Genomic DNA, 17,424 nt, shown 5'->3' with positions numbered 1-17,424 from the left:
TCTTGGACTCCAGCCAGCTTCGGCCGGCAAGTTAGTTCTAGTTTCTGGGAAAAGCAAACATTTGATGCAAATATAACGTCTGAGAAACTTTGTACAAATCAGGATACATTTGTTTTATAAATACCTATTGAATAGGAGCAAAGCGTCCAAGATACTTATCGGTATGCAATGTCAATAGCTTTCAGGTCAATGAAAAACGACAAAATATGCAACTTCATAATAACAATGAAAGCCTGAAGTAACAAAAGATATAAAATACAGCGGCTAAATTTTTATATTAGTTACTAATTTCGTTTACTACTTCAAAGGAAACAGTAGTGGTATATGTCAAAAAAATTAATCACATCGTTTAACTGTCCCTGTTGGCAGCAAAATAAAATTTCCATGACTTTTCTTTCTATCTAGAGAGTAGGAGGTTGAGGGTTCAAGTCCCTCCAAGACACGTGGATTCTTTTTCGCAAAATTCATATCAATTTGTCCATTTCGAAACATATGCATATGCACAGCCAAAATATTTAACAAAAAAATGGTTTTCGTACGGCCGAGTTGCCGAATAATATGCAATTAATTGTTGATAGTTCATTAACTAAAAAATAGAGAATTAAAATTTTTCCTTTTTTCTCACATGCCCTATTTCATCACTTTATGTTATGATAAAATTGGGATATTACTGTACCATCGGCCGGAAACCATTTCAAGAATTCCTCCGGGAGTTCCTCCAAAAATTCTTCCGAGTGTTCCTCAAAGGAATTCCTCCAGAAGTTCCTTAAACGTATTCCTTCTCCATAATTCCTCCGGAAGTTCCTGAGAGATATTCCTCCATAAGTAATACAAAAGAATTTCTCCTAAAGTTTGTCAGCTTAAATTGTTTGTTGGGAATCCTCAAAGTAATTGCTACGGAAGTTCCTCTAAGTAGCTCCTCCGAAAGTTCCTCAAAAGAATTCCTCCGGTAGTTTCTCAAAGGAATTCCACCGGAAGTTTCTCAAAGCAATTCATCCGGAATTTCCTCAATGAAATTCCTTCGAATATTCCTCATAGGACTTCCTCCGGAAGTTCCTCGGAGGAAGTGCGAAAGTACCACAAAGACGTTGATCAATAATTTCGTAGGCTCATATGGGGGGCGGGTCTGACATTTTCTTACTCTTCATATAAACAAAAAATAATTTGTATGGGAAAAACAAGGGCGCCAATTCCTCTAAGGAATTTTTCCTGAAGTTTTTCTGGGAAAATCCTGAAATAGCTCGTCATAGGTATTTATCCGGAAGTTCATCCAGGAATTCCTTCAATAGCTCATCCAGGAATTCCTCCGGAAGTTCCTCCAGGAAATCCTCGGAAAGTTCCTCCAGGAGATCCTCCCGAAATTCCTCCAGGAAATCCTCCCGAAATTCCCTGAAGTTCCTGAAAGGAATTCCTCCAGAAGTTTCTCAAAGAAATTCCTCTGGAAGTTCCCCAAGGGAATTTCTCCGAAAGATCCTCAAAGTAATTCTTCAAAGGAATGCCTCCGGAAGGTCTACAAACGAATTCCTCCACAAGTTCTACAAAGGAATTCGTCTAGACTTCCTCAAATGAGTTGCTCAAACACCGATTTCCATTAACGCTGTCAAAAAACCAAAAGTTATTGGCATTATTTTTAGTTTTGTGTGACGTATTTCGCATTTTTAGCAGTAAATCATCTTTATACTGTAGTTGGGAGTAGGTAGCCATCCAATGATTTCGATTCATCGATTTCTTGGAAATGAGAATAAATGCTGCATAATTGTTCAATTTTCATACGGCTGCACATCGATTAGTTTTTTTTACGGCTGGCGCCAACAGCAAAGAAAATCCTCAGCGGCGAAGCACAGGTCCAACCGGAAGTGGAACTTCTTGAATTCTAAGATGGCGTCAAACACTGATTTCCGGCTTCCACTCATCAAGCCAAATCAGGCAATGCTCATATTGCATGAGTTTTCAGTCATTTTAGCAAATCGGAATCAGCCATCTTGAATTTCGAAATGGCGCCAAACAAAAATTTCTGGAATCCACTCATCGAGCTCCACTTCTGGCAATGCCCAATGCATGGGTTTTTTTCAAAAATTTTCAAATACCAGTGAGTAGAGATAAGCAGAAGCAAGGAGTGATTAGAGAAAGATTACAATTGGGAAGTGAGAAGCGACATTTTGAGTAGTGAGAAGTAAGTGGAGAGATATAATACAGGAAGAAGAAATAATCTCATTTCTACTCGTTCTTCAATCCTCACTTCTCCCTTCCTACTACTCTCTTCTCACAACTCACTTCTCACTCCTCATTTATCACTTCTTATTTCTCTCTTTGCATATCTCGTGTCTCATCATTCTCTTCCCACTACTCACTTCTCACTTAATTCTTCTCATTTTTCACATCTCACTATTTATTTCTCACTTCTTTGCACATCTTACGTCTCACTTCTCTTTTTTCACTTTTCACTTCTCATTTATAAATTCTTATATCTCACTACTGACTTCTCATTTTCAACTTATCATTTTTCACTTCTAACTTCTAACTTTTTACTTCTCACTTTCAATTTTAAACTATTACTTTGCACTTTTTATTTTTCACTTCTAACTTTCCACTTCTCATTTCTCACTTCCCACTACTCACTTCTCACTTTTTACTTCTCACTTTCACTTCCCACCACTCTCATTTCTCACTTCCCACTACTCACTTCTCACTTTTTACTTCACACTCATTTTTCACTTCTCACTTAGAATTTCTTACTTCTGACTATTCATTTCTTACTCCTCACTTCGAACATCTCACTTCTCACTTAGCACTTTTCACATCTTATTTTTCACCTTTCACTTCTCACTTATAACATCTTATATCTCACTTCTGACTTCTCATTTCTCACTTATTACTTTTCCCTTCTTACTTTTTACTTCTCACTTCTGACGAGCAAATCGATCAACGGTGAGTACCTGAAAAGTTGGCGTGACTTTTCACGTACTCACATACATACATACACACATACACACACGCACAGACATCATACTGACTGCTGTAATCTGGAAAAGTGATGTATGCGCCATTTTACAACATACATGTTTTCTATTTTTCTGTTAAAGAGTACGATGAGTACTACTCGTTAACACCATTTTTGGAAATTGGTGTATACGTCACTTTGCCAAATTACGGCAGTATAGATCTCCGGGCCTTCTATTTGGAGCGATCATATACCATAGCAGTACATTTGTCATACAAAAATTACTGTGACCTAGATACAACTAAATCATATATAAGTTGCTGCAACCAAATCGGCCTAAATTGTGCTACTCGGGTAGCCTTTACGTATACTTTGTATAGGGGCGATTCAAATATGACGTCCACTACTTTTTGGGATTTCTAGACCCCCTCCCCCGCTTTTTTGTATACCTAGTACATGTACTGTCACAAAATCTTAGACCCACTCTCCCCCTAAAACCTGTGACATCATTTTTGAACGACCCCATACGAGAAAGGCAAAAATTGGTCAGCGGACATTGACTTCGGAAGATATTGGTAAAACATTCTTTTTTCCCAATAAGAAAAAAAAAATTTGTAAGGCAGGAAAATAAGTATATTAATGCGAATCAATGTAACGAATATTCAGAGATGAGCCTAGGGCTGTTAGTCTTTATGAATAAAACAAGGTTGGCATTTGTACGACCGCGCATTACTTAAAAATAGGCAGCCCAATTTTTGCTAATTTATATTCGATTTCTTCTTCTACTTACGAGGAAAAATGTAAAAATGAAACTGAAGTACATACTTTGAAAATCAAAACTCAATCTTTTCGATAAAATAGTTTTTCATACAATCTGCATGGAACCTTTGAATTTAAAAAATCGATTTGTTTGCCTGATTAATAGGAAAAATGTGATGAAAAATCTGTAAAAAATGAACAGTCATTCAGAAAAACCCGATTTGATTTCTGAATAAATTGTGTACGCAAAAAAATATATTAGAAATTAATCAATTTTTGGTGAGTTGAGTTCGCCGGGTCAGATAGTCTCTATAATAAAGACACAAAAAAGTTATGAAAATGGATCCATATACCTAAAGCACCCTAAAGTGCTATTTCCATCTCTCCCATGTGTTTTCTAATGCACAAGAAAAACAACTTTAGGTACTGCTAGGTGGATTATGCATCATCCTTTGTCATTCTCATTAAGTAAAGTATACTTAGGTTTGTCTCATTTCACGAATTAAACTTTAAAGTGACAGTTCGAGAATTAAAAAATCACCGGATATTATAATTTATTTGATACCTATATGTCAAAAGTTATCATATTCTGCCAGCAAGCAAAAATGATATTTTCATATATATATTCTGAATTCTCGTCCAAAAATACGTATTCGAATTTTTGATAAGTGGCTATAAATATAGTAGACACACATTTTTGGAATGTGAAAGATTTTTAACTGTTGGTCATATGGACCTTGTTATTTTTTTCAATTTATTTTAGTCTTGTGCTTCCTTGCGTACTTTCCCTTCTTCTCATAATTTCATATCAGTTGAATCAATTGAAATGTTTCCCTTTTTATTGAACTCTGAAAGTAACAAATAAGGCAACCACAATGGTTAACTGCTCTCCACCTCGTAATTTCAAGGGCATCCTACAACAAATGTATGTATAAAAATATGAAATGTTTTCTGTTTTCCTTTTACGAATAAAATATCACAAGCCAGTCAAAAAGCCGCATTGTGCAGCTTGGCAGAACCCCGAGCAAACAGAGTAGACGCCGATTTGGGCAAAAAATCAGATGTTGAGGAATCCGTGCAGCACATTTTCATATCATCAGTTCAAATTTATCAAAAATATGTGTGATCTAATAGACATTCCGGGTGGAATCCTCCCATAATTTGTATTAAATTTTCAGGACAAATATTGCATTTCCAACTATGAATGTTCATTTCGTACTTGCTCTTTTCGTTAAAACGATACTGATCACAATCAATGTAAGATAAAAAGAGTGAAATTAATTAGACAATCATTTCAACGTTGCCGTTGGAAAAGTGTAGTAGTTCAACTGGGATGGTAATGTATAGAAAGTCGCCTTGGAAGCTTTTAAATATTTCATTTGATGGCGCTACTTCAAAAACATAAAGACAAAAATCGATTTTAACAAAATGCGCTAAAACAATACTCACTTAATATGTTTCGCCAGATAAGCGACTGCACATTCCATCACGCACCCCTCGCACTCCAGTGGCTTGTGAAGAGTAGCGCTTATTTCGACAGAAACTACGCGTAATAAAAGTGCACGAACAATCAAGCACTAATTATTCAACTTCACTGTCTCGTGACTAGAGAAATCAAACAAAACATTACTTCACTGGTTGCTGTTGAACACTCTAATTGGTTGAAAATCTGGCAATAAAATGAATGAAGATGAAGAAATCTCTTAAAAATGTTACGTGAAGCTTTTTTTCCAAAATTATTGCTGAAAATATTGTCTTAATCATCATGTACATAAAATTAAAGAATTTTAAATTTTGTTCATTCGAACTATTCTCCCTTCTACCTTCTATCTTTTCAACATCTGGTTTTCCACTTTTTGCCCTTTTTGTTGTTTTTTATTCCACTCTTTATTCTGAAATGCTTCTGATTTTCGAAAAAGTTTACAACCTTCCAGTAAATGTCACGGATCCCACAAATTTCTCCAAATCTGTAATGTTTTCAAGAAATTATTGCTTATTTCTTGGGCTTTTTATTGACTCCAGAAATTAAATGGATCGTAGCGATCTACCAGGAAATCGTGTGGTCATTAAAGAATCTTTTGTGGAGTTCAGAACTCCTAGCAAACTAGATTTTATGTGGGCTTAGGGATGTTGGTATTTCCTTAGATTCCCATAAATCCTTTCCGGTTTCCACAAAAAAAATCCTGTATACTTCTAATAATTAGCTAATATAGGTAGGTGGTAGATATGCGCTACCTGTTGATGGTGCTGGTTTGCGTGGGAGAGCTATCAGATTCGTCAAATCGTCGTTAGAATCTTTGTTTACAAAAGCGGATAAGTCGTTTTGAAAATTTTGTCTTGATATATAAAACAAAGTTGGCATTTGTTCGACCGCGCATCACTCAAGGATAGTCAGCCCATTTTTCGCTTATTTATATTTGTTTGTCTTCTTCAAAGCTTACCGGGTCAGCCAGTTTACTTGTCATAAGACGAGTTTGTACAATTCTATTTAATTCCACCACTTGGTTGTACCTTTGACAGATACGTATTTCGACCTCAACAGTAAGACCATCTTCAGTGTCTCGTACTATAATCGACTCTAGTCGAAATACGTATCTGTCACAGGTACTATCAAGTGGTGGAATACAATGGAGTACAAACTCGTATTTAAACAAGTAAAGACATTCCACTAAACGCTAAAATTAAACGCTAAAAATTTCTTATCAGCTAGTTTGTTATAATTATATTTTTGCCTTTCTCGTACAACTAAGTTGTACCGAAAGGCTATCATTTCACTCCGAAAACGAACTTTTTATAGAAGCCTCTGGGACCCATAGTATTATATACCAATCGACTCAGCTCCTCGAGCTGAGCACATGTCTGTCTGTCCGAGTGTAAGTATGTATGTATGTGTGTGTATGTGTGTGTGTATGTGTGTGTATGTGTGTGCACAAAAGCTATAAAAAACATTAAACAACTTTTCGTATAGTAATCCTTAACCGATTTTCTCGCAACAAGTTTCATTCGACAAAGCCTTGTTGATCACTATTGAATTTTATAACGATCGGTCATTGCGTTTAAAAGTTATGAAGAAAATGGTACATCGGACCATAATAGCCCCATATAAGGTTGGTGTCTTAACTAAATGCGAGAAAGGCACCACCAACGCTAGGTGGATCAATCTGGTTTTTAATATAAAAGTGAATTTGTTTTAAATACATTCCGTTTTATTTCATAGTTTATAAAATTTATTAATATATCAATACGGAATACACCTGCGAAACGCATACAAAGTGAAATTATAGATATTACCGAAGGAAGGGTCAAACACTGGATGAAAAAAGAAACACACGAAAACGAAATTAAACGCATGCATAAAAATATGTAAGTTCAATAGTTTGAAGCCGATTGTTAATGTTTATAACGTTTCATTTTAAGATCCAATAGTGTAGCTTGAAGTCTGAATAACTTAAATAGAATTCTTTTTTACGTTATTAAGGCCGATACAAATATTTTAAGACTATTTTGTCTCCCCCCCTTTCTGATTTTTTTTTACCAAAAAATAATATTTTGATGGGACAACAACATAAAATTCGGGTAATTTTGAGGATTTTCAAAACATTCTTTAACAATAATTTTTTTGATTTTTTTTTTTTTCATTTTAATAACTATTTTTTACTATACCCCTCCCCCCCCCCTTGACCATTCCACCAGCAGGACAAAATGGTAATTAAATATTTGTAACGGCCTAATGTATTTTATCTTAAGACATCGTGTAATTTGGAATATTGTTGCTTTTCATATTATACCTTCAATTGCTCTATTTTGATGGTATCCATTGATTCGAATTCCAGATGTTTTTCTTTATGAATGGAATAATCACTAATACATTACACCAATCATATGTCACCACAATCTAATCTGAAGATATAAACTTCATAAACTTTCTTCTCAATAGACATGACCCATAACTTCTCCGATTTGAAATCTATGAATTTCATTCACTGGGAATCTTCATCTCAGCATATCTCATGCTCGTAACAAAAAGATTCTCACGCCACTGTAGACAACGAACACAGTCGTCTTCCGTTCCATCAAAGAAGACACCTTCCGTCGGCGTCAATTCCCTCGGCCGGTCGGTTCACTCTTTCGTAATTCTATCCGGATCCCAAAACAAAACACGCACGCAAATGAAAAATTAATTCCGCTGCCTTTCTCGGCTTCGGACAGCTTCGGACGCCACGAATAAGAAAACACCGTCGCAACGCGTGAAACAACTCAACTCCGAGAAACACCTGATCCCATTCGATCCGATCGGTACGAACGACTGGAAGCTTTGCGCCGGTTGGCAATTCTTGCATATACCCCGCCGCAGCCAAGATCCGTACGAGCTGTTCGTGCAACCGGTAATTTACTCTACCGACTCGACTGCAAGTTCGTAGGCCGTTATGGCATCTTGTGCTTAGTTTTTGCTTGCTCATCTACAGCATCCATGCGGCCTTACACAACACTACCGACAAGCATCATAAAAGCATCCATTCATGAGCCAACGGCACCGTCTTCCATTCCTATCTTCTTTCATTTTGAATCTGCTTGGCCCTCTTGAAATTTATTCTCCCGTTGGCTTGAAAATTACCTTGAGAGCGAAAAATAAGCTTTTATGAGTGGAAGCTTTGCCTCTCTTGGGTAACATTCTCTTTCTTAATGGTACATAAGCAACCATGTGGCAAGCAGACAGCGAAAGGGCAATGTGCAATGAAGAGGCGTGGCTTAAAATCCCACCCTTTCCTCTCTCATGCTTTTCTTTGAAGAACATGCTTTCGATGTGCTCGCCAAAATATTTAAGCATTTAATAAAAGTTGTATGAGCGGTTGAAGCACTGGCACAACAGACAGAGGAGAAGCTTGTGATCATAAGGAATGAAAAAAGCGGATACCAAAGCAGTATCCTATTGGAAAACTTTTCCCAACCCCACCACTCTAGATTCAATTTTCTCTTCAACCATTCTGGTTGAGTTTTATTTTTTGTTGTTATTGAAAGTTTGTCGTTTTATTGAGAGCAATTGAAATTGAATTACCATGCGAATGAATAATGACTTTACTGCTCACTTTGTATGCGCTGCAAGTTTTACTATCACCGTCCGCTGGCCATACCATCCCAGCCGTTAACATTCGATTACATGTTGAAGTATCGTTAGCTTTAAGGTTAGAAGACGTTTATACATAAATGTAAAACATACAGGAAAAGTATCATATAATTTTAAATTACGGTGTACCACGAAGGCGAAGATAAAGGTCGCTGATTTTACTGCACTCGTGTCCGTGTGGACCTCGTTCACAGTGTTTCTATCTGGCTGACGCCAGTAATAAGGCAATATAGATGTTACTATCTATGATCAAATCATTAACGTGCATCTAATGATTGCTATAAAAATCTAGATTAATCCACATTAAAGATGCAACAAAAAGAATATAAAAAAACAATGTTCATTAATATTAACATCCTAATAGAAGCAATAATTCAAATAAACATCGAGCGCGAAAAAATGAGGATATGAGCGGGGTATAACACTAACATGTATTACGAATTATTTTATTTTATTAACAACTAGCAGACCCGACGAACTTTGTTTCATCTAAAATTGATTTATTCTCTGATTAGTTCTCGAGTTAAGCAGAAATGTTTGTTCCATTTGTATGGGAGCTCCCCTTTACAAAAGGGGGAGGGGTCTCAAACCATCTTAAGAACCTTCCTCGACCCCAAAAACCTCTGCATGTAAATTTTCACGCCGATCGGTTCAGTAGTTTCCGAGTCTATAAGGGTCAGACAGACAGAAATTCATTTTTATGTATATAGAAGAAGAAGAAGAAGATATCGAATTATATTATTAAATTATATTAATTACGATAAAATATTTCGTTTTCAAGATTTCAATTAGCAACGGTAGTTCGAAGCGTTTATTTACCTTACGGTCGAATCTTACTTTTCATAGGAAAAAAATACATTTGAACACCTAGTCTTAATGTGAATTCAAAAGTGTTCGAAGCACGAGTCGATGCAAGCAACAGCTCAAAATTTGACGCTGTTACAAAGTATTAGACAAACAATTTCAGAAATTTTGCAAATTTAAGGCTGACTAAAAAACATTTTCAAACAATTTTGAATTTGTGGCATTAATTTTATATGCATTTTTCCGTGTTGGAAGTTTATACCAGTATACCACATTATTATTAATCGTGCTTCAATTACTTCAGAGGCTAAGGCGGCTTGGTTTCATTTGATCTTATGAAAACTTGTTTAATGAACGTTTTTATTACTTACAACGCATTACAGCGCTGTAGCAGTTGTTTCCGTTCTCAAGCCATGTCGGTCAAACCCTTCGCTTGTGCTTAAAGATTCTACTATCGACTTTTGGTGGCATTAGAAACCTAGATGTGAAGCCACCATGCATGCGTCTTACACCTGCAGCTCGTTTTTAATAATATTAAATAATTTGCTTGGAATGTGACTAAGCAATAAGAGTCGAAGACTTTACAGTACGTACCGTATAATACCGAGAAGCAAATATTTTATTTTTATTCTGCTGACATTTGTACATAAATCAACAGGAAGGTAGAAGAAAAACCTTACTACTAGCAAATACATAAACTAGTTTGATTTTATCCTTTGGAAAAACATATTAACAATTTTGCAAACTGAAAATTTGGTCAACATGGGCACCTTTGGAAACGCGAGGAGAGAAATAAATAAAAACCTACCAGATTCGAAGAGAGGAAGTAACATATTTATTTTAGCTGCAGGACTAGGAAATCCCGAGGAGTATCCCAAAAAAAACTTTCAAAGAATTTACCGAGGAACTTCCGAAGAATTTGCTGAAAGAATTCCACAGAATTCACCAAGGAAATCACAAAGAATTTATCGCGGAATTTCCAAAAATTTGCCGAGGAGTTTCCGAAGAAATTGCCGAGAATATAATAACTGATTTTAACTGAAGTATTCACTGATAAATTTCGGACGATTTTCTGATGAAATTTCGAACGATTTGCCTACGAACTCCCGAAGAAATTGCCGAAGAAATTCCGAAAAGAGTTTAAGAGAGTCATTGTTACTTTCACCGTTCATCCGCGCTTGCTTGAATTTCTTCACGTTGACATCAGAGCACTGGGCAGAAATCACATTGTGTCAACACCTGTTGAGGTCATCACAATGCTTTGTTTCAATTGAATTGAACAGACTGTTTGTCCATGGCTGCAGTGTAAGAGAGCGGAAACAGTGCAGCCCGCGGCCGCACGAACGGCCACCACTGGCACGCTGGCGCATGTTAAGGCAAACCCAAAGACAGCAGAGGCCGGGCGCGAGCGCACACGAGCGAGAGTATAGCCCCGAGCCATCCCAATCCTTATCTCGAAGTTACAGATGTAATTTCCCGACTTCCCTTACCCACATTAATCTATCAATTAGAGGCTCCGAACCTTGGAGACCTGCTGCGGATTCGGTACAAGTTCATGAGAATTTGTGTGCCCAGTCTTCGATTTTCAAGGTCCAAGAAGAGAACATCGACACAGCAATCTCTACCAGCCTGTCCAAACATATTTCAGCCAATGCAAACATATACACAACAGGCTCCAGAATTGTACCCGGATTCCTTTTTGCTCGTTCATATATCACGTTCATATATCACGTTGTATTTGGTCAACTGCTGTTGCCACGAAACCCTCCCTCACTTCAGTCATTCAAGATCTCATGCGAATATTTGCTACTACCACCAAGATCTGTGCTAGTGACGGCTCCATGTCGATTTATGTCAGGCCCCTTAACGCACACCTGTAACCGATGGTTTCAAATATTTAAGCATTGGCTCCACCAAATGCGGGTATTTGTGTGATCTCCTTTATACGCCACTAGTTCAATGGGTTAGGTGCTGCCATCTATGTATGAGGTCACGGGAATTCATTTTCAAAGCATTTTAAGGTGAACCGTATACATAAATCTCAGTTCATAAAATGCAATATGATTCTCGATATGGATGATAGAGGGATTGTCAAAATAATGATGTAGACAAAGATTTATAGAAAAAGGGACTTCATGCTATCTCGACCAAAATAATTCCTTCTTTCTGGCTCAAGACTTCGAAGAAGTTAGAAGTGCGCGGCGCGTGTTATAATTCGAGGTAGTGGTAGTTGGAAAATAAGTGTGCTGTTTTAGTAATTTTCTTTTCTAAATCTTTTAGATTATTGGTCCTTAAAAGTATTATGATTGTTAATAATAAAACTAGTTGATACTAGTGAAATTAAAAATAAAGGTAAACTAAATGTTAATTGTAAAAGCTAAAAACATAACCTAAAAGTTAGTATGACATATAGGGTACTGTGTGACCGACGGAAACAGATTGCGTTCTGAGAGAACAGTGTGCACACCCAGCGGAGAAAGTTAATTTACCAGGATGCTCGAAAAAACCTTCGAATGGTACTTTGACAGGTTACTAATACCAATCTGAATAGGCCAAACGCGGCCGTTTTCCGTTCATTTAGGCGCAAAATCACAGACCAGGCGGCCCACGTGGACAAATTTTCCTGACTGGACCTTCCCGTTTTCCAAGATCCCCCTAAGCCAGAAATCTACCCTGCTTGTTCTCCATTGGAGGCAAATGCAGAAGGGGGTCTTCGACATTACAAGGGAGAGTCCAACGCTATACCTCGAGACCAGTGTCGGTCAGTAGTTTGTCCAGCGGTAGTATTCAACGCCATTGTGGAAGACGCCATCTTGTTCTGTACCACCAAAGAAATCCCGAGAATTCCCACCTGGCGAAACGAATAATCGAATCAGCTTTCCATCCATTCGACTTTCCGGCACGGCAAGCCGAGCCAGAGGTTCCTCATCAATATCTAGAGGAACAACCCATTGCTTCGACCTGGCACGATCTGACACGCCAGTCGAGCGGGCGATATCAACGATCGCCAATACCATTCAGTGGTTCCCCAGCAGCTCCCTAAGTCAGTCCACGACCCACAGTAATCAGGAAAAAACCGTAAGTGGCGCTGGTTATTTTTAGTAGTAATAAGCCAAATTGTGTATCAGAGCTATGAGAAGAAAATTCGTGATCACAGAAGTAGGACAAAACTAGGTAAACATCCCAAGTAACCACTAAGCCGTTAAAAATGACTTTAATTCAGTTCTATAGTCGCCTTAAAGATATGGTAACAGTGCTAATAAGATCTAAATTGAGCTTGAGTGCTGCTCAAAAGCCGCTTTTGGCGAATTATTTGGCCGATATAGTGCTTGCCCCTACTATTTTCCATGCCTATGCGTAAGTGTCAAAATATTTAGACGAGTTGGAAATTGAACGAAAAAAAATGAAACTAAAAATATTTATTTACACCTGTGTTCAGAATAATAGCCGCGGAAGCCGTTTTTCATACAAAATGGTCAACTTTGGCAAGCTGTAACTCTGTACCCCGATGACCGATTGAGCTGAAATTTTGGCGGTGAACTACAAATATGTTGAAATTTACACATACTAAGTACCAATTTTTCGGATGACGCGTTCAAAAATTACGCACTAGGTCAAATTTTTCAAAAAAAATAGCAGTTTTTATTTTTGATATATTGGCCAATTCAAATGTCAAATTCCACAATTTGTATTTTTTAAATTATAAACTTAGTGTCTCGCAGCACCTAAATTCAAATTGATAACATTCCAATCAATAGTTTTCCTGATATTTCCAAAACAAAAACTGCTATTATTTTGAACAATTTGACCTAGTGCGTAATTTTTAAACTCGTCATTTAAAAAAATGATACTTAATATGTGTAAATTTCAACATATTTGTAGCTCACTGCCAAAATTTCAGCTCAATCGGTCATTGGGGTACAAAGTTACAGCCTGTCAAAATTGACCATTTTGAAAAAAAAATGACCATATGAAAAACGGCTTCCGCTGCTATTATTCTGAACACAGGTGTAATTTCTGATACGTTCTATCTTTTTCTTCCCGTTGGAACTCGATGATCTATTATTGGTTATTAAAATCCAGTCTTGAACTTGTGCTTGAACGATTGATTTAGTTTTAGTTAGTCGCCGTGCCATCTGATCCATCTCCAAACTGAGTGGATCTATTGCTGGGAAGGGGTAATAAATATAAGGATTCTATTCGCCTCAACGATTCTATCTGCTTCCATGTCAATGGCGAGGAAAATGTTTAAAAAAAAGTGCAATTCGTGTACGATTTATTTACTATTGAATATAATGAACCACACCCTCACCACACCTTCCCTTCAGCGAGCCTTTCAGGTGGCGATTATTATTAGCTAAATATAAAACAAATCCACCCACAGTAGGGTGTCCCAAAATTGGAACAAGTTATTCACGATTTACTGCAGCTTGGAAAAAGACTTTTTGAAATTTCGGATCATAATACCTGGATCATGTTTAAGTAAAGAAACGCCTACTTTTCCATACCAACCAAATGAGTGCTTTAATAACCAATATAGCATTCATGTGAGTTGCATAAAATTGATTTTAATACTTATTTGAGTGTTATAATGGAAACCCAACGATGAACCAGCAGTAACATGACTGACTACAAATTGTTCAGTTAGTCTGGGTGAGTACTCAAATAGATTGATGAATATGGTTTCAAAACTACCCATAGGTAGGTTCAGCTATCGTTTCATGGTTTGGTGAGCTGTGCAATGTTTCACGATAACATGGAAATTAATTGTTTTCTGACCAACTTGATTTTTTAACCAGCACGATCATGTGAAGTTAATCCGGCTGGATCATTTTGGTCCCGATTTATCGATGCAATCAATTTATCATTGTATTCAGTATTGGTAGGCAAAATAGTTCGTAATTAGTGTAGATTGTTCTTATTTCCAGAGATTCCGTAGATGGTAGATGCTAAATATTTCAATATGCATTATAAAATAATAATGATAATAGTAATTTGTGTAACTAGTTGCAAAAATATGATTTAATCAGCATGGTTGTACGGTTATCCAACGAGGCTTGCCGAATGAGATAAATACTACGAGTGCTGATAAAATCGAGTTTTGCAATTAGTTGGACACACTATTTTTCGCAATGGCGTAAAATGAGCTTCAATATGGCGTAAAATATGACAAATCGATATCAAAATGATCTAGTTGGATTTGCTTCACATGATCGTTCTTGCAAAAAATCAAGATGGTCACAAAACAACTAATTTCCATGTTATCGAGAAACATTGCACAGCTCGACAAACCATGACACGAAAACTGAACCTACATATGGGTAGTTTTGAAACCATATTCATCAATCTATTTGAGCACTCACCCAGACTAACTGAACAATTTGTAGTCAGTCATGTTACTGCTGGTCCATCGTTGGGTTTCCATTATAACACTCAAATAAGTATTAAAATCAATTTTATGCAACTCATATGAATACTATATTGGTTATTAAAGCGCTCATTTGGTTGGTATGGAAAAGTAGGCGTTTTTTCTTAAACATGATCCAGGTATTATGATCCGAAATTTCAAAAAGTCTTTTTCCAAGCTGCAGTAAATCGTGAATAACTTTTAAACGGATAGAGATAGAAGGTTGCTATTTTTAGCAAAATATTCGTTATAAAATTCCCCATCTTTCTATGTATATCTAGTTTCGAAAACATTATGATGGATACCCGTTTTGGATGCATTAATAAAAAAATATAAGGAAAAATTCATCATTTTTGGGCATTTAAAGCATCAGTGAAAAATATATAGACCTAAAACATGCGGTATCAAAGTTTTACCATAAAGTATAGACCCTAAGTTAAATGTAAAAAATATAAAATGGATGGGTTTCATCGAATTTCTTTCCGATATACCGGTATTTTCGATGCTATTTATAAAAAATGCACTTTTTTCATAAAACGCGTCGGAGCCACCCCTAAACGTCATTTCTCAGAGTTGTCGTAGAATAATTTTTCTTTTGTTTTACCCTAAGCTTTCATTTGAAGGTTGAGCCCCCAAAATCCCAGACTTTGTCCAATTTTGGGACACCCTATTTCAAAACTATCTGTTTCAAATGCAAGTGAAAGAGATAGCTTATAAAATTATAGGCGTTATTGTTTATGATTTAACCCAAACGTCATGGATGATAGCTCTAAATTGGCAATGAAGCTTCTCTTAAAGTGCTTAACGGTTTCCTGGGATAGTTCGAATAAATAATGTTTGTCAGCATGTTGTATTACCCCAGAAAAGCCTAGTTATCTTTGGAGATAGAAATTAGATTTTCTTAGAAGGCATACAAATTGCTAAATACCGTCCTTAATTCGATGCAAACTTTGTTAAGAGGTAGTTTCTCACCCCTCGCTTCCTGGCGTCTTACAAAAGTTTGAAAACGTTAGATTGTGATAGCTATTCAGTTCCAACCCTAGTAAATGAACACCCTTTAAGATCATTCAAAAATTATCTTGCGTTTATGCTGAGTTAGCATGTATACAGAACTGTCAACAATTTCGCATAAAACGACCTTGGGAGTTTCTAGCCACGTTTGGAACAAGGAACGCTATAAAGGAGTTATACATCACCAGACCCTCCTATTCGCTGACGTCTGTCTCAAAGGGTGCCCTACTTGTACGCCAGCGGTAATGTATAGGCGAACGACTTAAGCACCATTCATTTTAAGGGCTAATTGCTTCGGCAGGTGAGTTGTTACACACTCCCTAAGAACTACTACTACTAAGCTACTTCCAGAATCGAGTATTGATCTACGAGACAGACGAGGGCTTCGCTAGCGCCCCCATCACGACAAGCGTCCCGCAGGGATGAATTTTGGGTCCATTACTGTGGAACATAATGTACGATGGCGTGCTGAGATTAAAGCTTCTGCCAGTAGTCAAGTTAGTGGGATTCGCCGATGACGTTACCATGACCGTGTACCGAGTCCATCGAGGAGGTCGAATTGACTACAACCTATTCGATCAGTTTAGTAGAGGAATGGTTGCGTAGTGAGAAGCTACAGTTGGCGCATCATAAAACGGAGATGAGAGTCGTCAACAACCGGAAATCGGTGCACGAGGCGACAATTAGAGTCGGTGGCTGCGACATCACCTCCAAGAGATCTCTGAAACAACTGGTGGTGATGCTCAGCTTCAAAAGTTATGTCGACTACGTCTGCAAGCGCGCGGGAAAGGCGATAGCGGCATTATCGAGGATGATGGCGAACGGCTCTAGGATGTGCTCCAGCAAAAGCAGGCTGTTGGCAAGCGTGGCGGTCTCAATACGCTCCGAAACGTTTCGTACTCCATCTACCCTGAGGGAAACTTTGGAGGAAACCAGCTACTAAATTATTCTATTGGTCTTTTGCCCCTATGCTCCATTCAGACAATCAATTTACACATCAGAACTGATTCGATCCTCTATCAGGGCTTCCCCTGACTTCAACGTGATCAGGCATAGTTCACCATCTTTCGGGTTAAATCCTGCCCCCTCGAGCAGAGAGTCGCGCCCGTAATTCCGCACAAGTTTGGCAAGTTTTGTTTTCTGCGCCTTTGGTGCTCAAGGAGACACGACCATTGGCTCGCGCGCAAGATAGACTTCTTGGTCCGTGTTTCGAGACGGGTTCCGGAGTTACATCGATTTTTTCACTGTCAATCGATGGTCAGCGGGGGCGAGGGGCCTGCGCACCGCGTCGTATTCGTGGGAATCCATCACGCGCCCGACTGCATACCTCGTGCAGTAAGCCCCACCTCGCGGCACAGGCCTTCGGAACTGGTTGTC

General features: G+C 37.7%; 1 protein-coding gene across 1 annotated transcript in view; it reads right to left on the bottom strand.

The window, feature by feature from the left end:
* The window catches only part of LOC134215555 (LIM/homeobox protein Awh-like), a 160,062-nt gene extending 151,882 nt beyond the window's left edge, over positions 1-8,180 (bottom strand). The window contains exon 1 of the mRNA XM_062694717.1: positions 7,489-8,180. Within this exon, the coding sequence (XP_062550701.1) occupies positions 7,489-7,518 (30 nt within the window). The 5' untranslated portion in view covers positions 7,519-8,180. The remainder of the gene's footprint in view (positions 1-7,488) is intronic.
* Between the last annotated feature and the right edge of the window lie 9,244 nt (positions 8,181-17,424).

This window comes from Armigeres subalbatus, chromosome 2 (assembly GCF_024139115.2).
Source record: "Armigeres subalbatus isolate Guangzhou_Male chromosome 2, GZ_Asu_2, whole genome shotgun sequence".
NCBI classification, from domain to species: domain Eukaryota; kingdom Metazoa; phylum Arthropoda; class Insecta; order Diptera; family Culicidae; genus Armigeres; species Armigeres subalbatus.
Note: the sequence above shows the minus strand (reverse complement) of the source record. Positions and strands in the feature narration are given on the sequence as shown.